General features: G+C 44.7%; 1 protein-coding gene across 1 annotated transcript; it reads right to left on the reverse strand.

The window, feature by feature from the left end:
* Positions 1-173: 173 nt before the first annotated feature.
* Positions 174-20,136, reverse strand: LOC122544254 (lymphocyte antigen 6D). Its single transcript, XM_043683330.1, has 3 exons — positions 19,942-20,136; positions 4,532-4,648; positions 174-352 (listed from the first exon to the last, which is right to left on the reverse strand). Exons 1-3 carry the CDS (start codon positions 20,003-20,005, stop codon positions 174-176), a joined length of 360 nt encoding a protein of 119 aa, XP_043539265.1. The 5' UTR covers positions 20,006-20,136.
* Positions 20,137-24,205: the final 4,069 nt, after the last annotated feature.

The raw sequence follows: 24,205 nt of genomic DNA on the forward strand, positions 1-24,205 counted from the left end.
ACCTAACCCTGTGCTCCCCCTGTCCTGGGAGGGTTTGAGTGGGAGACTGTCAAGGGGGAGTTATTCTGGATCTAACCCTGGGAATTTTTGATGGAACCTCAAGGGAAATTTGCAGGATTGATGTTTCTCAGTCACGGTATTATTAAACTGGACAGGCTGATGATGGAATGAATCTATCGGATCTGGATTGGATTACGATGCATTTTTGCCTTACCCACAACTATCCGATCATTACAGAGATCAGAGTCACAGCAACTGCTTTTCTCTGAGAGGATCACAGCTCCAGTGTTGATAGAGAGAGGATCCGAGCATGATCCACAGGAATTTCTAATCACCTGGGTGGACTGTCCATCTGAAAACAAGCAAATATCAGGTCAGCAATTTCACACCGGCTGCTCAGAACTGGCAGAGAGATAGAGAGAATGGGGATGAAGAAGAAGTGAGAGAGAGAGAGAGAGAGAGAGAGAGGAATGAGCAAAAGGAAATTAAAGTGAATAAGAGATGGGAAAGAAAAGGGCAAGAGAGAAGGAAGTGTGAGAAAAGCGAGAGAGTAAAAGAGGGGAAAGGAAACAAAATTTCCCACAAAGTTCAAAACCATTTAAACCCATTGTAGCTTTCAATTAAGAACTGAAATGGTTCTGGAACAAGACTACACTTAAACATACTTACTGCAGCAAACAGACTAAAATCACCACTGATTAAACAATATCTTTCCATTGGCACTTATGTGACAAAGTACGACACATTTGACCCAACAAAGAAAACAACATGATTAAAGATACAGCAAAAGTTAAATTCAGCAAGACTGCTCACTCATTGGAGAGAGATGATTGGCAGTAGTTTAACCTGAGAGTCAACCAAGAGGAAAGGTTGAGAAGGAGGATCCTTCATGGTATTTTCAGCTGGGGTGGGGATTGAACCCATAATGTCAGCATTACAAACCAGCTGGCCAGCCAAACGAGCTATGTACAGTGCTGTCACAGTCAACACTCAATTCAAAATCATTCCCAGCTTCCTCGGTATTGCTTCCATTCTTTGTATTTATCAGCTTAGAGCGGTTGAACTCCAGAACTGTCTTCCATGATGCAAGTTTCCCTCGAGACTTCTCTCTCCTCATAGAGTGAGGCAAATTTTGTCTTAACTGGATGTAGGTTTGGTCACTGAGCTAGAAGGTTCATTTCCAGATATTTCGTCACCCTACTAGGTAACATCCTCAGTGGGCTTCCGGGCAAAGCACAGCTGGTGATTTCTGTTTTCTGTTTGTATGTTTGGGTTTCTTTGGGTTGGTGATGTCATTTCCTGTGGTGATGCCATTTCCTGTTCTTTTTCTATAGGGGTGGTGGATGGGGTCTAATCTAATGTGTTTGTTGATAAAGTCCCGGTTGGAATGCCATGCTTCTAGGAATTCTCATGCATGTCTCTATTTGGCTTGTCCTAGGATGGATGTGTTGTCCCAGTTGAAGTGGTGTCCTTCCTTTTCTGTATGGAAGGTACTAGTGAGAGAAGGTCATGTTGTTTGTGGCTAGTTGATGTTATAGAGTCATAGAGTCATAGAGATGTACAGCATGGAAACAGACCCTTCAGTCCAACCTGCCCATGCCGACCAGATATCCCAACCCAATCTAGTCCCACCTGACAGCACCCGACCCATATCCCTCCAATCCCTTCCTATTCATATACCCATCCAAATGCCTCTTAAATGTTGCAATTGTACCAGCCTCCACCACTTCCTCTGGCAACTCATTCCATACACGTACCACCCTGTGTGTGTGAAAAAGTTGCCCCTTAGGTCTCTTTTCTATCTTTCCCCTCTCACCCTAAACCTATGCCCTCTAGTTCTGGATTCCCCGACCCCAGGGAAAGACTTTGTCTATTTATTCTATCCATGCCCCTCATAATTTTGTCAACCTCTATAAGGTCACCCCTCAGCCTCCGACGCTCCAGGGAAAACAGCCCTATTCTGTTCAGCCTCTCCCTATAGCTCAAATCCTCCAACCCTGGCAACATCCTTGTAAGGTTCTTACAGTTCTTGCACGGTATTTTGTTTTGTAATTTTTTTTGCACAAAATACTGTGTTAGAACCGTAAATAACACTACATTGGACAAACAGGCAGAAAACTAGCCACCAGGATACATGAACATCAACTAGCCACAAAACAACATGACCCTCTCTCACTGGTACCTTACATGCAGATGAGCAAGGACACCACTTCAACTGGGACAACACATCCATCTGAGGACAAGCCAAACAGAGACACTCACGAAAATTCCTGGAAGCATGGCATTCCAACCGGAACTCTATCAACAAACACGTCGAGTTAGACCCCATCTACCACGGCCTGAGAAAAAGAACAGGAAGTGACATCACCACCAGAAATGACATCACCAATACAAAGAAACCCAAACATAGAAATAGAAAGCAGAAGTCATCAGCAATGCTTCGCCTGGAGGCTCACGGAGGATATTACTTCGTAGGGTGACAAAACGTTTGGAAATGAACCTTCCAGCTCAGCAAGCAAACTTCAGCAGAACCTCAATCTGAGCTACCAATCTTCTTAAAACTCTTGTCTTAACTCCTGGTGAATTTGATTTTTCTCAATGTAAGCCCCAACTCTCATCACTGCATGGTGAGCTGTAACATATTGCTGCCTACCCTTGTTCTCTCTCTCTCTCTCTCTCTCTGTCTCTCTCTGTCTCTCTCCCACTCTCTCCTAGATCCTGACAAACTAATTGTGTCACTGGGGTATATTAGAAACACTTCCCTTTTCAAAGACCAATTCTACAACAACATGAATCACATGGGCCACGTATCCAGGTAGAAATTGTTGACCGCCTATCATTGCAGGCCCAATTCTCCTTCATCCTGGAACTAAATGGGCAGCTTAAAAGCACAACTGCTTATAACTTGAACTTCACAGAACTTTGAAAGGTGTTTGGAAACTCACGGTCTATTCGCTGTCAACACATAAGCTCCTGTTACTGATTCCAAATGTCACCATCTCATCCACTCTTCCTCCTTTAATCTCAAATAATCAAGCCAGCTGGGTTTGCTGTTAGTCAGAGTTCAGAATGGATCACATGAAGTCTTTTTTTATTCATCTCACCACAGAACAATCCTACAAACCTCATCATCGGAACAGATATAACATGGGAAGGAAATAAAGGGTTGAGAGTGAAAGCAAGTAAGAGAAAGTGAGAGAGTAAAAATAAAAGAGAAAGAGAGAGTAAGACCAGAGATTAAAGGAGAAAGAGGCATGGTCCAGTGTGGAACGAATGGCCTGTTTCCGTGCTGTAGGACTCTATGACTGAGAGAGAGAGAGAGAGAAGACAGAGAAAAATTCTGGAAGTGGAAGGAAGAGTAGGAGATAGAGAGGAGAAATGGGGCAGTAAACTTTGTTAGTCAAAGCTAATTAGAGTTTAAGAGCAGGGAGTTGATGCCCCAGTGATTGTAATGGGGTCAGCCAGATGCACCTTATAGAATCTGAGTTCCCTGATTGGGGCTGTTAACCTGGTCCAGTCAGGGAATCCTGGCTGACAGATAGAATCAGGAGTGTCTGGGTGTTCAGTTCACTCTGAGAGCTGGCTCTGAAGGGGTTGGACCTACACACGTGTAAATGAAGGGGGACATGGTGACGGGATAGGGCGGCACGGTGGCTCAATGGTTAGCATGCTGCTCACAGTGCCAGGGACCCAGGCTCGATTCCTACCCTGGGCGACTGCACATCCTCCGCGTGTCTGTGTGGGTTTATTTCAGGTGCTCTGGTTTCCTCCCACAGTCCAAAGATGTGCAGGTTAGGGTGGATTGACCATGCTAAATTGTCCTATAGTGTTATGTGCATTAGTCAGGGGGAATATAGGGGAGGGGAATGGCTCTAGCTGGGTTACTTTTCGGAGGGTAGGTATGGACTTGTTGGGCCAAATGGCCTATTTCCATACTGTTGGTAATTTAATCTAATGAGGGATTCCACCATAAATCCTGGTTAGAACACAGCTAGAGTCTTGTGTGCAGTCGCAGAATGCACATGCAGGAGAGATGGGATAGCAGTGGAATGGGGGCAGGGGGAGATTTACCAGGATGTTGCCTGGGTTGGACAGTTTCAGTGCTGCAGAGAGGTTGACAGTCTGGGGTTGTTTCCCTGAGATTGCAGGAGACTTAGAGGGGTTATGATTGAGATAGATAACATTATCAGGAACATTGCTAGGAAACATGGCATCCTCTTGATGGAGAGCTCAATGACTGGGGGGGGGAGGGGGGGGTGGGTGTACATTGAAAAGAAGGGGCATGAAGTTTAGAGGTGATATGAGGAATAACGTTTTCATCCAGAGGGTGGTGAGAAACTGTAAGGATTGGAGAGACACTGAAGCAGTATTTAGCTCAGCGGTGCCAAAGCTGTGGGTCAAGTGCTGGAAGATGGGATTAGAAAAATTCGGTCATTGTTTTTGACTCAATGTGCTGAAGGACCTCTGTTTTTGTTTTGGGCTCTCAGACCTCTCCAACTCCATGACACTAAAATTCAAGAGGAAACATTACCCAAGATTGTGATGATTGAGGTGGTCCGGCAGGTACTTGTCCCTGATTGACAAATCACTGGTTTGAGTTTGCACTCGCCAGAAGTTGCAGAACATTGGTGACAGGTCAAAGGTCGCACTGAGGAGAGAGAAGCGATAGATCAACATGAATCAAATTAACAAGTCCCAGCTCCAGTCAGGAACCTCTCCACTGATTTGATTTATTATCATTACACGTACCAAGATATAGCAAAAAATATCTGTTTTGTCCGCTAACCAGACAAATCATACCTTACGAAGGTAGGTCAGGGTAATCGAACAGAATATAGTATTGCAGCTACAGAGAAAGTGTAGAGAAAGATCAACTCGAATATAGAGTCAAAGAGTTATACCGCACAGAAACAGACCCTTCGGTCCAACTCGTCCATGCTGGCCAGATATCCTAAACTGACCGAGTCCCATTTGCCAGCACTTGGCCCATATCCCTCCAAACTCTTCCTATTCATATACCATCCAGATGCCTTTTAAATGCTGTAATTGTACCAGCCTTAACCACTTCGTCTGGCACCTCATTCCATACACGCACCACCCTTTTAAATCTTTCCCCCCTCACTTTAAACCTATGCCCACGAGTTTGAATATGTATTTTAAAATATAAGACATCATAAGTCTGATACCAGCATCACAGACCATAGGTGAAGAACGTCAGCTGCAATCAGTGTAGCCATGGGGAAGGGTTTTTACAGCACACAGAGAGAGGCTATTCCTTTCATTCATTCCATACCAGCGCCCCCTATAGGGTGATTTGAACAGCAGTTCTGCCACTATAGCCCTGTGGGTTTATTTCCTACATGTGTCTCTTTTCCTCTTAGAACCCTTTGATTGATGCTATTTGTACTATTCCAGTGAATTCCAGATTGTTACCACTCACCGTCTGAAGATGTCCCCCTCTCACAGCTTATCTCATGCCCAAAACTTTAAATCTGTGTCGCTAGTCCTAGTGATATCAGCTGTTGTGATCTTGTGTATCTAGAACAGATACAAGAAATGATTCCCCAAATTAACCTTGTAGCTAAAATCCCTCACCACTCTGGTAAATCTACACATGCTACCTATAATGTGCTCACCAGATCTAAATGCAAAGAGCGTTGAGTAAAGGAGTTGAGAGATCATGTTGTGGATGATGGTGAGGCCACTTTTGGAATACTGTGTGCACTTCTGGCCTACCTCCTATAGGAAGGATATTATTAAATTGGAGAGGGTACAGAAAAGATTTGCAAGGATGCCACCTGGCCTGGACATTTTGAGTTACAGGGAAAGGCTGGATAGGCTGGGACATTTTTCCCTGGTGTGTCGGAGGCTGAGGGTTGACCTTATATAGGTTTATAAAATCATGAAGGGCATACATAGAGTCTTTTCCCTAGGGTAGGGGAGTCCACAACGAAAGGGCATAGGTTTAAGGTGAGAGAAGAAATATCTAAAAGAGACCTGAGGGACAAATTCTTCACACAGAGGGTGGTGCATATCCGTAAGGATCTAAAATTTGAATTTAGGCAACAAAAATATATAGATTTTTATTATAACAAAATGGTTTCTCGATTTAAAAGAATACTATAAAATGGCCTGTGAACCTGTACTGCTGATTTGTAGAATTAAGCAGAAATTCAAAGATAAGAGGACAATAGAGTTTTCAAAAGCTGAATACTGACACATTAATTGAGCAAGAGGCTCCTGGTATTTGAAGTTATAGGCAACAAGAGGCTCCTGGTATTTAATTATAGGTTATTATTAATATAATAAAATATAATATTTAATAAGTTAATAAATAATAATAATAATTTAATAATTTAAAAAATCAATACTTAAGTTGATTTTTTTAAAAAAGAAAATAAATATCACAATATTTTATAAGAAAAGTTATTTTTTGATAAAAAGGTTTGTGAAATTGATTAGCGTTTGTGGAAGTCTGATCAGTGAGTAATTTTTTTTAAAATTGGCTGCTATAAAACTGAAGTAATTTTAAAATGGGTAATTACATAGACAGAACAGATGATTTATTATCAATGTTAGTGAAATTATGTGAAAAATTTCCCGAAAAGTCTGAGGTCTTTAGAAAACTGTATGGAGGTCTAAACAAAACATTGGGGTGATGAAGAATATCATTAGGCGTCCCTAAATCTGTTCAATTGGTTAAATCAAATCAGCAATTGATTTGGCAACATAACATGGGAGTGGGAACGAGAGAGTTACTTGGACTGTGGCGGCAGTTTTGTGATGAGAGGCACAAAGAATCAGTTTTGCACTCGTGGCAGGATACTGCCACCAAACTGGGGCCTGAATTAACTACAAATGCTGCTATGAAGTCTGTTGAGGTTCTTAAAAGTGAAATGCTCGAGCAAAATAACTCCAGAAACTAAAGGAGAAGGTAAACAAGCAGAATTGTGCAGTTCGATGGTTGGTCTTAGTTTTAATGAGGAAGACAATGATAATTCGGGTTTGGATGAGTGGTGCTTTTTTTTTATATTATTATATAATTTCTTTGCAGCTCCTATTTCAGACTCTTCCTTACAGGCTGATCGGTCTTTGGAATTTACAGCTGTTTCACTTAATTCTCAATAACTTTACCGCTGTAGTCCAGGAACAACATTGACAAGATAATAATCTCGCTGATGTATCTGCTGTACTGGCGCTATGAAGTCTGTTGAGGTTTTTAAAAGTGAAATGCTCGAGCAAAATAACTACAGAACTACAGTTGTTGTACCTGTTGTATCTGTTCAGCTTGGCTTGTCTTGCTTTGTTGCTTTTTTGTTCGTTTTGGTGATTGTTCTTTGTTTATGGAATATGGAGGCTGGCCGTTATTCTTTCTTGATGTGTTAAAAGATAAGGCTGGTCAGCGGTAACAATTCTCCCACACTTGGTTAAGCAATGATGCCACAGCCAGGATCTATCAGACTAAACTCCCAAGCTAAAAACTGAGATATGGTGTGTGTGTGTGTGTGTGTGTGAGAGAGAGAGAGAGAAAAGGTTTAACCCTTTGTGATTCGGTTCGAATGCACATTTGTTTGTTGGTGATTGAATGTTCCCTGGAGCTTGAGATCCGGGACTGTTTTGAATATGATTTCTATTATGGAAATTTAACATGATTTCTTTTAAGTTTAATGATTTTACAGTAATTATGAAAGAAAATATTAACTCCTGTTCTTTTTACAGGTCATGACTGCCTTACTATCAGTTCCTAACTAACATAAAAGCCAACCTTATTCAATTTCAAATCAGCTTAATATGGAGGAAAACAACATCATAACCTCTTTATTGTGTTTCAGACTCGTTTGTTTCCACTTAATTTTAAGACTGATGCGTTTCATTGGTGATTATGAAGTGCCAGCCGTAGCTTTATTCAGAAAGTCCCCTGACTCAATGACAGTTGAAATCTCAGTTCAACATTAGATTGTAATAAATCATCAAAAAAATCCTATGGTTAATATCTGTGTCCTTGGATTCAGCCATTATTCATGCATTAGTAGTTTTTTTTTAACTTCAATCGACAAATCCTTTTAAGGCAGCTCTGGTTATTTCTCGACCTATAGCATTGTAATTGAGTTATGACTGGTCAGGACTACTTAAGAAAACTAATTTTGGATTTAAATTAAGGGACTAAAACTGGGTAATTGTAGTGGATTTTAAAGTTGGGAACTGTACGCATTTTACATTTTAAATATTAAATAAGTGAATTTCCAATTTATGTATAATATATAAATGTATATTTATAAATTATGAGAAAATAAAATGTTGTATGTTACTCAGATATATTGTAAAAAAAATTACCATTGATATATTACCACAGAGGAGATCTGCTCTCAAACAAGCCAATGAGAACTAAGCTCTGTTGATTCTCCAATGTCCACAAAAATAATTGAAAACTTAGTTACTTATTTCCCATAATCTTCTTCAGATGTATCCCCACTCAGTGATGCATAAAGTATGCTTGGTACCACTCCACTCAGTGCTCTCTCCAAAATTCAAGCTGAAATCTATCCATATCATTAGGTGTCCCTAACGATGAAGAAGGACTACTGCCTGACTTAAGCAGGCACTGCTGTCACCCAGCATTCCAACCTTTGGAAAATAGGGACAGCCAAACATATTGAGGAATAGGGTGGTATATCAATCATTATTTCTTTCGTAGCATCACTGCCCCATTTCATGGAGTTGGCAAGCTCCATAATGTCACAGCCGTGTGATACAATGACTAGGACAAGTGAATGAGACAAATCACCTATTTAGTTATTCTCCTTTTGCAATTTTTGATTAGCTGAAAATTCAAATCCTAAAATTAGCTTTCAGATTATGACAAGTAAGATTCCAAAATGTACAGTTCGGAACAGGCTTTTAAGTTAGACAGGCATAAATTGATAAATTGGTTAAATGAGGTTAAAATGGAAAAGAGGCAAGGAGATCAACTACAAAAGGTAGGAGAGTGATGCAATAAGGAGGATAAAGCAGCAGAGTACAGTTTTTAAAATATTTTAGTCACTTGTTGTGTTTCCACTCTGAATTACAGATAATGATTATTTTATTTATTATTAATTATATATTATTATTTATTTATTATTATTTATAATAAATCAATTGTGTTAGCCTGAATCAATATTAATTGGCAGGATTCCTTCACACATTCTCAGTGACTTATCATATTGATTCATGGCTAATTTAAAACATGACTGCATTAATTCATTGTTAATTAAAGAATGGAAAGCTAGAAATAATGTGAGAAAACAATGTAAGGCCACCAAGATTGAGGAGTATATAAACAAGGTTAAAGCAACAATACCGTAAAATAAAATAAAACTTAGGCTCGGGATTCTGAGTAGAATCTATGTCTGGCATACCGACCCGTTTTGAGAATTGGGATTTTGTTCCTGTATACATGCTGAGCCCTGTGGCTATGTGGTTGGCACTGTTGCCTCGCAGTGCCAGGGTCCTGGGTTTAATGCCAGCCTTGGATGGCTGTCTGTGTGGAATTTGCACATTCTCCCCGTGTCTGTGTGGGTTTCCTCCGGGGGCTCCGGTTTCTTCCCACAGTCCAAAGATGCGCAGGTCAGGTGAATTGGCCATGCTAAATTGCCCATAGTGTTAAGTGCATTAGTCAGAGGGAAATGGGTTTATTCTTCATAGGATTGGTGTGGACTTCACCAGTTTCTTCATCCCCCCTCCCCCCACCTTGTCTCAGCCGAATCCCTCCAGCCCGGCACCGCCTTCCTGACCTGCAGCCTTCTTCTTGACCTCTCCGCCTCCATCCTACTCCGACCTATCACCCTCACCTTGACCTCTTTCCACCTATCACATTTCCAACGCCCCTCCTCCAAGTCCCTCCTCCCTACCTTTTATCTTCTCCTGCTGAACACTCTCTGCTCATTCCTGAAGAAGGGCCTGTGCCCGAAACGTCGAATCTCCTGTTCCCTGGATGCTGCCTGACCTGCTGTGCTGTTCCAGCAATAAAGTTTCAACGTGGATTTGTTGGGCCTGTTTCCACACTGTAGGCAATTGAATCGTCTCCTGATTGTCCCCAGCCTTAATTTAAACCATCCACTTGTTGAAACTTTTCCTTCTTTTGAAAATGAAGCATCCAGTCTTCATAGTCGATATCATGGGGATGAGTGACTTGCGCCATCTTAAATCGGGTCCCATCCCAGGGACTAGAGTAATGTTAATGAAGCATGCCCCTAACTACCAGACCAAATGGCCAAATGTGCTCAGTATGTCCAAGTGTGATACAGATGCAAATGCAGTAAAATTCTAGGAGTTGCCTGAATACGAATGGCTTGTGTTTCTCGACTGAAAGATGCGCTTATCTGTCTGATGGAAGTGGCAAACAATTGAACAATAATCAAGAAGCTCAATTACCTTTATTTAACCCTATGCTTTTGCAATGTTTTCCGGCTGGAGTCACTGACATGATCCAGACCAACAGTACAAACCAGTCCAGGACGTTCCAGTCGCAAATGAGGTGAGCAGTGGTTTTCTTTTGAGATGGCCAGAACCAGACTGAACCATGATGCAAGTTACAGGTAAAACAAATTATATTCAGCATCCTCACGATCCCAAATGCCGTATGCCAGCCCTAATAGGGTTAATTGGGACCAGGATACCCAGTGGGGGCAGAACCTACCTCATGTACCTACCCGACGGCCACCGCTGGATAACCTTTTCCTGAGGGGATCCTGAAAATGGGGACAGGCAGGCCCCAGCATTTCACCTTTGAGACTGGCAACAAGACAAAATAAAACCCAGGGGCAAATGCCTGGCCCTTGCTTTAACTGTTGACATGTGGCCAATGTGGAGTAATGTGTCTTTAATGTTACCTCAGAGCTGACGTTGGGAATTGACAGGCTTTCATCCTATCAAAAGGAAAAGCTACTAATATACACTGACTCTTCATTGTGCTTTTAATATGACCCACGATTTTGGAGCCTTGTGGGAACATTGAAGGTTTTTAACTCCAAAGGGGAGGCAGCGTTATAGTAATGATATTTTGACCAATCAATCTGACATTTATCAAGATATCTGTCTCATGCTGATGAAACTGATACTGTTTCTAAAGTGATGCAGCTGCCAAGCAGTTAGCCTTACAACTCAAACCTCTGATCCCATTGGGTCCCTAGCAAAACCTGTTTAGACACAGTTTAAGGACGGGTATGCCAGACCTGGGTAAGGTGCAGAAATCACTGGGGAATGATACTGTCTGTTCAGTGGCAATTCACAATGTAGAGGTTGATTTCTCTATGGCTTACTGACTGTAATCATACAGGTTATGTGTTTGGATTGTTTTCAATATTATTTTGAAATTTGGAAGTAATTTGCAAATTTCCATTTCTGAAATATTTACAGGCACTTTATACTACAATATACTACTGACTGAATTATCAAGTGATTTGATTTCATACATGGACACTAAGCCTAAATACCTTTGCTTTGTGTATGGAGCTTGTGAGAATACACACTGGTTGATTTGATTTATTTTTGGATTGGGCTGTTAGATCTAAGAAAGGGTGTCTGGCTGAGCTATTATCTTCACTTAGATACTTAGAACTGAACAGTGATGGTTTATAATTTTAAGACTGTACCAATATCTATATTCTAGGCTTAGCTCAATATTAGAAAGATTTCAGTGTGATTTGAAAGCTTTGTGTCATGTTACCATAATTTGGGGACAGCATTGCCCTCCAGCCAATATTTACTACCCACTTTTCTCAAAATCATCATCAGATTTCTACAATTAATTCTAATTACTGTTAACTAAAGCTGTAAATCAGGCCATTTAATTGGGCACAATGTTAATTTCTTTTAATAAAAAGAGAATACAATATATGTTGCAGAACTAATCTAAATTTTAGATAATATAGACTTATTTTTATTAGCAAAGCTTCAAAGAGCATTACATCCCAGCAAAGCTGGATTTATAAAAATAGGTTTGCTTAAGTCACCCATGCCTGGGCTTTTCCATGTAAAATAAGAAAATAATAGGAAGGAAGGGAATCTATCGAGCATAATTTAAAATGAATGAACCTTTTGCCAGTATGGGCAATATATTTACTCCAGCGGGCTATTTCATTTTGATTAATTTGAGGTTTATTTATTTCAAAATTGCTCTTAGGGCTTCTAGCCTACTGAAGAGCGCAAAGTATGGCCTCAAATAAGGTACTCCCGCGATACTCAAACCAGAATATGGGTGACCCCTATCAGATTAGTTTGTGTTACTTCTTTGCTGCTGCCTATTTTAATTGAATATATGTACATTGTATATACTTATATACAATGAGGTAATGGTTTCTACTTCATTACAATGGACACTTCCCGGTCTCCAACCTTGCAAGGGGGGAGATGATAAAGATAGAACTTGACCTGCTGTGTGGACTGTCATTGCCAGCATTGGTGCACAAGAAGGGACAGTTTCCCTGAGCAACCAGAGACTGTGTACCAACTATGCCAGGAAGATGTCCTTGTGTGCCAAAAGACTGAATGTTGTTAAGAAAGACTTTTGCAGTGGTCAACTGCATAAAAAATTAACAGTTCATTTACAGAACAATAGACAATAGACAATAGGTTCAGGAGTAGGCCATTCTGCCCTTTGAGCCTGCACCGCCATTCAATATGATCATGGCTGATCATTCCTAATCAGTATCCTGTTTCTGCCTTATCTCCATAACCCTTGATTCCACTATCTCTAAGAGCTCTATCCAACTCTTTCTTAAATGAATCCAGAGATTGGGCTTCCACTGCCCTCTGGGGCAGAGCATTCCACACAGCCACCACTCTCCGGGTAAAGAAGTCCTCATCTCTGTCCTAAATGTTCTACCCTGTATTTTTAAGCTGTGTCCTCTGGTTCGGCACTCGCCCATCAGCGGAAACATGTTTCCTGCTGCCAGAGTGTCCAATCCTTTCATAATCTTATATGTCTCAATCTTCCTCTCAGTCTTCTAAACTCAAGGGTATACAAGCCCAGTCGCTTCAGTCTTTCTGTGTAAGGTAATCCCGCCATTCCAGGAATTGACCTCGTGAACCTACGCTGCACTCCCTCAATAGCCAGAATGTCTTTCCTCAAATTTGGAGACCAGAGCTGCGCACAGTACTCCAGGTGTGGTCTCACCAGGGCCCTGTACAGCTGCAGAAGCACCTCTTTGCTTCGATACTCAATTCCTCTTGTAATGAAGGCCAGCATGCTATTAGCCTTCCTCACTAGTCTAGATGGTCTTTACCATGTAAAACTGTTGCATGCCAGTTTGATGACATTTGTACTATGGGCATCCCTGATAAGCCTTATCCCCTTTCAGATAGATCATGTCGTAAAAGAGACAAAGGTGGGATGTTTCTAGGAACCCATAATAAAAGGTTTGGAGAGGATGAAGTAATTTGTTCTGCCCTTACTTCAGTGACAGACTCCCTGACCCCTTTTATCCTTCCAAAGCCTAACAAGGGGGTATGGAATAGTACTAAAGTATTTACAGGATGTAATATCTTTTTAGTTATTTCCTATTCCCATCTGCTATTTGTTTATGGACTTCCTCCAATAAATCCGCAATATCCTATCCAAATTACTACAAGGGTAAGGGACAGGGGTGCGCTTATGCAAGTGTGCCTACATTTTTTTTCCTGTGCTATGATTAAATGAATTGGTCGCCACTGCTTTGCTGAAGGACCTCGCACCTCATTTGTATGCCTTAACAAAAAATGTATCCCGATTATCACTGGAATTTAAACTCTATGTGGAGAGGGTAACAACACCCACCTTCATTATGATACCCCTAAAGGCACTAATATTTTCCCAGGTATTGGAGGGGAAGAACCATTTTGGGTTGCTGACCATGTTTCTTATCAAGAAACCCACCTCATTAGTAGTGGATGATTTTCACCCTCAGCACCCAGGCCAAATCATGTAATCATGGATTATCCACATACCCCAGGAAGTCACAAAGATAGGCCCGCTTCTTACTGGAAGGACCCTCTATTGCCTATGCTAAACCTGGATATTTTTGTTTCAGTTATAATAAGGCAGCTAACTACTTTGTCCTGAGTAGACAAGTAGTCCTCATGCCGTATCTATAGGAATACTATTTCCAACTCCTGTTCCCTATCCAGTTACCTGGCAACGAGATCATAATTCCCTTTTTAAACATACAGTTTCTCCTGACTTCTGAGCAGAATGGAAAAATCCAAAGACCATATCAAGAAGTAAACCACACTCATTGGCATGTGCAGCTCTTAGTGTTCTTTCACTACGAGAGTCCTTAAGAATATTAGTCATCAAAACCATAATGATCTCATTGGTGGAGTCACAATTCTGGGGAATGAGACAACTGCCGCTTTAATAGAAATTAGGGACATGCTTTGAGAACTGCGCCTATTTGCCCAACAAAACCGATTACATACTTGCGAAAGAAGGTGGATTTTGTGTTATAGTTAAAGGAAAATGTATTATGAGGGTCACTGAAAACATTACGAGACATATTGATAATATTCACACTTTTGTCAACCAAGTGAACAAAGGTCCAGGATGGGAAGATTGGAATTTGGCTCATGGTGCAACTGTTTAATTAATATGTCTATGTATGGTGCTATTGTTTTAATTGGTCTTTTTATTGGTATTGCTATAGTTAAGCGTATTATTGCCAAAATATTAACTTCTATTGACAATATTGGCTCCACTCAGAAAATGCTTCTTCCCCAATTAAATGAAGATGAGGAAACCCCATTGCCTGCCCTAAGTTCCCCTTCGGAGGAAGAGGAAATATGGCAGTCTTTTGCTGTCATTGAATTGGATTAATTTGATCCATGCTTTTATGGTGTGGTCATAAAATGACCAAAAGGGGGAAATGAGGATCTAAAATTTGAATTTAGGCAACAAAAATATGTAGACCTTTCTTGTAATTAAGAACCCTTTCCCAGGAAATATCATCAGATATTTCAGGAGTTGGAAATAGTGTTCCTACAGCCAAGGCATGAGGACTACTTGCTCTATTCAGGACAAAGTAGTTAGCTGCCTTATTATAACTGTAAATCATGTCACCTTATTATATGTGATTGGCCTTCCTTGAAATAAAGGCTGTACTATTTCTTAAAAAACATATAAACATGCGTAATTTTCAATGTAATTGCGTAACTTCATCATGGAACACAGAAGCTTCAACCTCCTGAGTTGCTAGATAGAAGGTACCTGAATTCAATAAACTAATTCGTGGGCGGCCCGGCGGCCCAGTGGTTAGCACTGCTGCCTCACAGCGCCAGGGACCCGGGTTCAATCCCCGCCTCAGGCGACTGACTGTGTGGAGTTTGCACGTTCTCCCCGTGTCTGCGTGGGTTTCCTCCGGGTGCTCCGGTTTCCTCCCACAGTCACAAAGATGTTAAATTGTCCCGTAGTGTTAGGTAGGGGGTAAATGCAGGGGTACGGGTGGGTTGTGCTTCGGCGGGGCGGTGTGGATTTGTTGGGCCGAAGGGCCTGTTTCCACACTGTAATGTAATGTAATCTAATCTAATCTAAATCTTCATCTGGAATGAGCTGCCAGAGGAAGTGGTAGACGTAGATACAGTTACCACATTTAAAAGAAATTGGGCAGGGACATGAACAATTAAGGTTCAGAGAGAATGTGGTTGAAATGCAGGCCAATGGAATCTACTTTACATAAATGTGAGCATTTAGATAAATGTTGGTATTTTAATGAGCCAAACTGGGGCACGACTTACACAGTCAGTAGTAGGGCCCTGGGGAGTGTTATAGAACGGGTTCATATCTCCTTGAAACCGGAGTCACAGGTAGACAGGGTGGTGAAGAAGGCTTCTGGTATGCTTACTTTCATCACTTAGAGCACTGAGTATAAAAGTGGGGATGTCTTGCTGCAGCTGTACAAAACATTGGTGAGGCCCTGTACTGTGTGCAGTTCTGGTCACCCCACTGTAGAAAAGGTATGACTAAACTAGAAAGAGTGCAGAAAAGACTTACTAGGAAGAAACATAGGCTGGAAGGTTTGAGGTATAAGGAGTGGTTGGATTGGCTGGGAGTTTTTTTCCCTGGAGCGCAGGAGACTGACCTTATAGAGGTTGATAAAATCATGAGAGGCATTGATAAGGTAGATAGCCAACAGCCTATCCTCATGGTAGTGGAGTCTGAAACTAGTGGGCGTAGGTTTAAAGTGAGAGGGGAGAGATACAATAGGGTCCACAGGGGCAATGTTTTCACATAGAGGGTGGTGAGTGTCTGGAATGTGCTGTCAGAAAGAGCAGGGACGGCTGGAACAATTCAGTAATTTGAGAAACATTTAGACTGGGACATGGATGGGAGAGGAATGGAGGGGTATGGAACAACCACAGGCAAATGGGACCAGTTTAAATCATGAAAATGGGGCAGCATGGCAAGCTGGGCTGAAGGGCCTGTTTCCATACTGTAGACCTCCATGATGCTATGAGATAGGATTAGTTCAATTTGGTCAGCTTGATGCGGAGGGGCTGGTGTTGGAGTGGGGTGAACAAAGTCAGAAACCAGATTAAAGTCCAAACAGGTTTATTTGAAATCCCAAGCTTTCGGAACATAGCCCTTTCATCAGGTGAAGTCTTGGAGGGAGGGTTCTGTTTCTGCGCTGTATTGTCTTTGTCTACAGGAGTAGTGCCAGAAGACTGGAGGACAACAAATACTGTTCCCTTGTTCAAGAAAGGGAGTCAGGACAACCCTGGGAATGATAGACCAGTGAGCCTCACTTCGGGTTGTGTGTAAATTGTTGGAAAAGGTTATAAGAGATAGGATTTATAATAATCTCGAAAGGAATAAGTTGATTAGGGATCTTCATGAGGTTTTGTGAAGGACAGATCGTGCCTCACAAACCTTATTGAGTTCTTTGAGAAGGTGACCAAGCAGGTGGGTGAAGGTCAGGCGGTTGATGTGGATGTACACAGATCCTTGAAAGTTGCCACCCAGGTTGACAGGGTTGTTAAGAAGGCATACAATGGGTTAGCTTTTATTAATAGAGGGATCGAGTTCTGGAACCATGAGGTTATGCTGCAACTGTACAAAATTCTGGTGCGGCCGCACTTGGCATATTGTGTACAGTTCTGGTCACTGCTTTATAAGAAGGATGTGGAAGCTTTGGAAAGGGTGCAGAGGAGATTTACTGGGATGTTGCCTGGTGTGGAAGATGTTGCCTGGTATGGAGGGAAGGTCTTACAAGGATAGGCTGAGGGAAGTGAGGCTAATTTCATTGGAGAGAAGGTTGAGAGGTGACTTAATCGAGACAGATAAGATAATCAGAGGGTTAGATGCGTGGACAGTGAGAGCCTCTTTCCTTGGATAGTGATGGCTAACATGAGTGGATGTAGCTTTAAATTGAGGGGTGAAAGATTTAAGACAGATATCGGGGTCATTTCTATACTCAGAGAGTGGTAGGGATGTGGAATGGCCTGCCTGCAATAGTAGTAGCCTCATCGATGTTAAGGGCATTCAAGTGGGCATTGGATACACATATGGATAATAATGGAATGGTGTAGGCATCAGGTTAATTTCACAGGTCGGCGCAACAGCGAGGGCCGAAGGACCTGTTCTGTGCTGTTATGTTCTTCAAGTATCTATGCACCTGGTCACTGTCGTGGAGAACATATAGAAAACCACCAGGAGATGCAGAAAGTTCTTCAAGAAGTAGGTCTTTTATTTGCAAACCAAAAACCATGGCACTGAGAACGCAGATTCTCGAATGCCCCTGAACCTCAGGGTCTGTGGTTTTTTTATCTTTTTTTATCATGTTTCTGTTAGCTTATCAGCATGTCCAACTATATTAATCAAAGTACCTCAGTCTAGCTACACAATAAGCCAGTGATGTTAGTTCCCATCATCTCTTTAGTTGTACATTCTACTTAATGTTATTCTAATGTCACGGTTAGATTTTTAGTGTCAGCTTTTCCAACAATGGTCTTTCATTCCAGACCCTACTTAATATTTTCCTGATGTCATGATTAGATATTTATTGTCAATAGTCTCAAGCAGGCTGACTCTACTAACTATTAATTAGATATTTAATGACGTGTCCCAAATATTTATGGTCCCAATCTTGTCATAGTGATACTTAAAAAGGAGGCTAACCTTACTAACTGTTATCTCATCTCGCCATAGTGACCTTTCAGCCTTAACCTTACTCTGCTCACTGGTGTAAGACCATTCCACTGTCTTATCCCATCCTGCCTTCCACACACCCCTTGCAACAGATCGCCAGTGGACTCCATGCTTTAGCCCTTCCCTTGCTTTCATGCTCTTTATTTTCCATAACTCCCACATGAGGCAGCACAGTGTCTCAGTGGTTAGCACTGCTGCCCCCCAGTGCAAGGGACCTGAGTTTGATTCCTGTCTCGGGCGACTGCGTGGAGTTTGTACATTCTCCCCGTGGGTTTCCTCCAGGTGCTCCGGTTTCCTCCCACAATACAAAAGATGTGCAGGTTAAGGTGAATTGGTCATGCTAAATTGCCCATAGTGTTAGGTGTATTAGTCAGGGGTAAATATAGGGGAATGGGTCTGGGTGGGTTACTCTTCGGAGGGTCGGTGTGGACTTGTTGGGCTAAATGGCCTGTTTCCATACTGTAGGGAATCTAATCTCTCTGCTCATCTACACTACCAAGAATCTTACCATTAGCCCACTACTCTGCATTCCTGTTACTCCTTCCAAAGTGAATCACCTCACAATTTTCCACATTAAGCTCCATTTGCCACTTCTCAGCCCAGCTCTGCAGCTTACCTATGTTCCTCTGTCATCTACAACACCCTTTGTCACTATCCACAACTCTACAGACCTTAATGTCGTCTGCAAATTTACTAACTTACTTTTCTACGCCCTCATCCAGGTCGTTTATAAAAATGACGAACAGCAGTGGACCCAACACCGACCCTTGCAGTGCCCCATTAGTAACTGGACTCCAGGATGAACATTTCCCATCAACCACCACCCCCTCTGTCTTCTTTCAGCAAGCCAATTACTGATCCAAACTGCTATATCTCCCACAATCCCATTCCTCCGCATTTTGTACAATAGCCTACTGTGGGCAACCTTATCGAATGCCTTGTTGTTAAGAAGGCATACAGTGTACTGGATTTTATTGATCGTGGATTGAGTTTCGGAACTATGAGATAATGCTGCAGCTGTACCTGGAGTATTGTGTACAGTTCTGGTCACCGCATTACAGGAAGGACGTGGAAGCTTTGGAAAAGGATCAAGAGATTTACTAGGATATTGCCTGTTGAGGAGGGAAGGTCATAAGAGTGAAGGCTGAGGAACTTGAGGCTGTTTCCGTTAGAAAGAAGGAGGTTGAGAGGTGATTTAATTGAGAGATAGGTTGGATAGTGAGAGCCTTTTTCCTCAGATGGTGATGGCTAGCACGAGGGGATGTAGCTTTAAGTTCAGGGGTAATAGATATAGGACAGATGTCAAGCAGTATTTGGGGTATGGAATGCACTGCCTACAACAGGAGTCGACTCTCCAACGTTAGGGGCATGTAAATGGTCATTAGATAGACTTGGACGAGAATGGAATAGTGTAGGTTAGATGGGCTTCTGATTGGCTCCCCAGTCAGCTCAACATCGAGGGCTGAAGGGCCTGTACTGCATTCTAATGTTCTACGTTCTATGTGCGACTCAATGAATCTATACTGTAGTTGAGACTGAACCAGTGCTTTGACATTGTTCAAGGTTACTTCTCTACTTCTGGAGCCAATTCCTCAACTAAGATGCTAATCGTCAATGAACTGAGCTCTGAACGGAGAAAGGTGAAGGACTGAGAAAGCCCCAGTTCACTTCATACGGAACAGGGAAAGGTGTCAGAAGTGGGACTCTTGAGTCTAACAAACACCAGGCTGAGGAGAACACTTCTTGATCTGACTACACACACATGCACACATTCCAACACTTACCTTCAGAGAGCAACGAGCAGATGAGAACGGTTGGGTATAATGTTTTTAGGCATCTCTGCAACATTGTTTGAATTGATCAGGCCAATTCTCAGTTTCTGCTTCAGGCAACTTCCTGATGAACAGGGAACGCCCCCGGTTCACTGGAAAATGACGAAGTTTCATATTTCTCTTTTGAAGTTCTCCTGTCCAGGCAGTCTGAGTGCTGGTAAACTGTTTCCTGACACACCCCCACCACCAATGACTGGCAGAGAAAGGGGAGTCACTTTGAGGAGATTGACCTGCCAGCTCCCCACTAACACACACTGGGCGTAAGAGATAACACAATCCAACAGCCACAAATATTGCCACTTTATTACAGGAAACTGTGCCGTGACTAAGCGAAAGCGATTCACCACTTCGGATCGATTTGAATTCACGTCACACTGAGAGATTTCAAACAGCAAGGTTGAACGCCTCTTGTCAAAGTCTGAAGGTTCTGGGTAAAAATTCCAACTTGCCAGGACGGTTTACACCATAAGGTTCAAACACCGAGGGTCAGTACACAGGGAGTGCCGCACTGTCGGAGGGTCAGGGCCGACGGGGTGTCGCATGTTGGAGGGTCAGTGCTGAGGGAGTGCCACATTGTCGGAGGGTCAGTACAGAGGGAGTGCTGGACTATCAGAGGGTCTATGCTGAGAGAGTGCTTCACTGTCGGAGGGTCAGTGCTGAGGGAGGGCTGCGCTGTCGGAGGGTCAGTGCTGAGGGAGGGCCGCACTGTCAGAGGGACAGTACTGAGGTAGTGCTGCACTGTCGGAGGGTCAGTGCTGAGGGAGTGCCCCACTGTCAGGGGGACAGGACAGAGGGAGTGCAGCACTGTCAGAGGGTCAGTACCGAGGGAGCGCCACACTGACGGAGATTCAGTGCTGAGGGAGTTACACACTGTTGGAGGGTGAGTACTGAGGGAGTGCCGCACTGTCGGAGGGTCAGCGCTGAGATAGTGCCTGAACTGTCGGAGGGTCAGTACTGAGGGAGTGACGCACTGTCGGAGGGTCAGTGCTGAGGGAGTACCACACTGTCACAGGGTCAGTGCTGAGGGAGTGCCGCACTGTCAGCGGGTCAGTAAGTGAGGGAGTGCCGGAACTGTCAGAGGGTGAGTACTGAGGGAGTGCCAACTTGTCGGAGGGTCAGTACTGAGGGAGCGCTGCACTGTCGGAGGGTCAGTGCTGAGGGAGTGCCACACTGTTCAAGGGTCAGTACAGAGTGGTGGCCATTCGGTCAATGGGTCAGTACAGAGGGAGTTACGCACTGTCGGAGGGTCAGTGCTGAGGGAGTGTCGCACTGTCGGAGGGTCAGTGCTGAGGGAGTGCCTCACTGTTGGAGGGTCAGCGCTGAGGGAATGCCGGACTGTCGGATGGTCAGTACAGAGTGAGTGCCGAACTGTTGGAGGGTCAGTAGTGAGGGAGTGCCACACTGTCAGAGGGTCAATGCTGAGGGAGTGCCAACTTGTCGGAGGGTCAGTACAGAGGGAGTGCCGCACTGTCGGAGGGTCAGTGCTGTGGGAGTGCCGCACTGTCGGAGGGTCAGTGCTGAGGGAGATGCCAGACTGTCGGAGGGTCAGTGCTGAGGGTGATGCCAGACTGTCGGAGGGTTCGTACTGAGGGAGTGCCGGAATGTCAGAGAGTCAGAGCTGAGGGAGTGCCGGACTGTCAGAGGGTCAGCACTGCGGGAGTGCCACACTGTGGAAGGGTCAATGCTGAGGGAGAGTCAGTGCTGAGGGAGGCTGCACTATCAGAGGGTCAGTGCTGAGGGAGCGCCACACTGTGGAAGGGTCATTGCTGAGGGAGTGATGCACTGTCAGAGGGTCAGTAGTGAGGGAATGCTGCACTGTTGGAGGGTCAGTGCTGAGGGAGCATCGCACTGTCGGACGGTAAGTGCTGAGGGAGTGGGCACTGTGAGAGGGTCAGTGCTGAGGGAATGCTGCACTGTCGGAGGGTCAGTGCTGAGGGAGTTACGCACTGTCAGAGGGTCAGTGCTGAGGGAACGCCGCACTGTAGGAGGGTCAGTACTGAGGGACCGCCGCACTGTCAGAGGGTCAGTAATGAGGACGCGCCGCACTGTGGAAGGGTCAGTGCTAAGGGAGTGATGCACTGTCGGAGGGTCAGTGCTGAGGGAGTGATGCACTGTCGGAGGGTCAGTGCTGAGGCAGTGCTGCACTGTCGGAGGGTCAGCACTGAGGGAGTGCCGCACTGTCGGAGGGTCATTGCTGAGGGAGTGCCGCACTATCCGAGGCTCAGTGCTGAGGGAGTGCCGCACTGTCGCAGGGTCAGTGCTGAGGGAGTGCCTCAGCGTTGTAGGGTCAGTGCTGAGGGAGTGATGCACTGTCGGAGGGTCATTGCTGAGGGAGCGCCGTACTATCCGAGGCTCAGTGCTGAGGGAGTGCCGCACTGTCGCAGGGTCAGTGCTGAGGGAGTGCCGCACTGTCGGAGGGTCAGTGCTGAGGGAGTGCTGCACTGTCATGGGTCAGTACTGAGGGAGTGCCGCACTGTGGAAGGGTCAGTGCTGAGGGAGTTACGCACTGTCGGAGGGTCAGTGCTGAGGGAGTGCTGGCCTGTCGGAGGGTCAGTGCTGAGGGAGCGCCGCAATGTTGTAGGGTCAGTGCTGAGGGAGTGGCACCCTGCTGGAGGGTCAATGCTGAGGGAGCCTGCACTGTCAGAGGGTTAGTGCTGGGGGAGCGCCGCACTGTCGGAGGGTGAGTGCAGAGGGAGTGCCGGACTGTCGGAGGGTGAGTACTGAGGGAGTGCTGCACTGTTGGAGGGTCAGTGCTGAGGGAGTGCCACACTGTCAGAGGGTCAGTGCTGAGGGAACGCCGCACTGTGGAAGGGTCAGTGCTGAGGGAGTGCCACACTGTCAGAGGGTCAGTGCTGAGGGAACGCCGGACTGTGGAAGGGTCAGTGCTAAGGGAGTGATTGACCCCCAGCACGGTGCCACTCCCTCAGCACTGACCCTACAACACTGCGGGGCTCCCTCAGCACTGACCCATGACAGTGTGGCAGTCCCTCAGCACTGACCCTTCAACAGTCCGGCACTGTCGGAGGGTCAGTGCAGAGTGAGTTACGCACTGTCGGAGGGTCAGTGCTGAGGGAGTGCCACACTGTAGGAGGGTTAGGACAGAGGGAGTGCAGCACTGTCAGAGGGTCAGTGCTGAGGGAGTGCTGCACTGTCAGAGGGTCAGTACTGAGGGAGCACCGCACTTTGGAAGGGTTAGTGCTGAGGGAGTGATGCACTGTCGGAGGGTCAGTGCTGAGTGACTGCCGCACTGTCAGTGGGTCAGTGCTAAGTGAGTGATGCACTGTCGGAGGATCAGTGCTGAGTGACTGCTGCACTGTCAGTGGGTCAGTGCTAAGTGAGTGATGCACTGTCGGAGGGTCAGTTCTGAGGGAGCGCCGCAGTGTTGTAGGGTCAGTGCTGAGGAAGTGATGCACTGTCGGAGGGTCAATGCAGATGGAGTGCAGCACTGTCAGAGGGTCAGTACTGAGGGAGCACCGCACTTTGGAAGGGTTAGTGCTGAGGGAGTGATGCACTGTCGGAGGGTCAGTGCTGAGTGACTGCCGCACTGTCAGTGGGTCAGTGCTAAGTGAGTGATGCACTGTCGGAGGATCAGTGCTGAGTGACTGCTGCACTGTCAGTGGGTCAGTGCTAAGTGAGTGATGCACTGTCGGAGGATCAGTGCTGAGTGACTGCTGCACTGTCAGTGGGTCAGTGCTAAGTGAGTGATGCACTGTCGGAGGATCAGTGCTGAGTGACTGCTGCACTGTCAGTGGGTCAGTGCTAAGTGAGTGATGCACTGTCGGAGGATCAGTGCTGAGTGACTGCTGCACTGTCAGTGGGTCAGTGCTAAGTGAGTGATGCACTGTCGGAGGATCAGTGCTGAGTGACTGCTGCACTGTCAGTGGGTCAGTGCTAAGTGAGTGATGCACTGTCGGAGGATCAGTGCTGAGTGACTGCTGCACTGTCAGTGGGTCAGTGCTAAGTGAGTGATGCACTGTCGGAGGATCAGTGCTGAGTGACTGCTGCACTGTCAGTGGGTCAGTGCTAAGTGAGTGATGCACTGTCGGAGGATCAGTGCTGAGTGACTGCTGCACTGTCAGTGGGTCAGTGCTAAGTGAGTGATGCACTGTCGGAGGATCAGTGCTGAGTGACTGCTGCACTGTCAGTGGGTCAGTGCTAAGTGAGTGATGCACTGTCGGAGGGTCAGTTCTGAGGGAGCGCCGCAGTGTTGTAGGGT

The sequence above is a fragment of the Chiloscyllium plagiosum genome, chromosome 47, assembly GCF_004010195.1.
Source record: "Chiloscyllium plagiosum isolate BGI_BamShark_2017 chromosome 47, ASM401019v2, whole genome shotgun sequence".
Classification (NCBI taxonomy): domain Eukaryota; kingdom Metazoa; phylum Chordata; class Chondrichthyes; order Orectolobiformes; family Hemiscylliidae; genus Chiloscyllium; species Chiloscyllium plagiosum.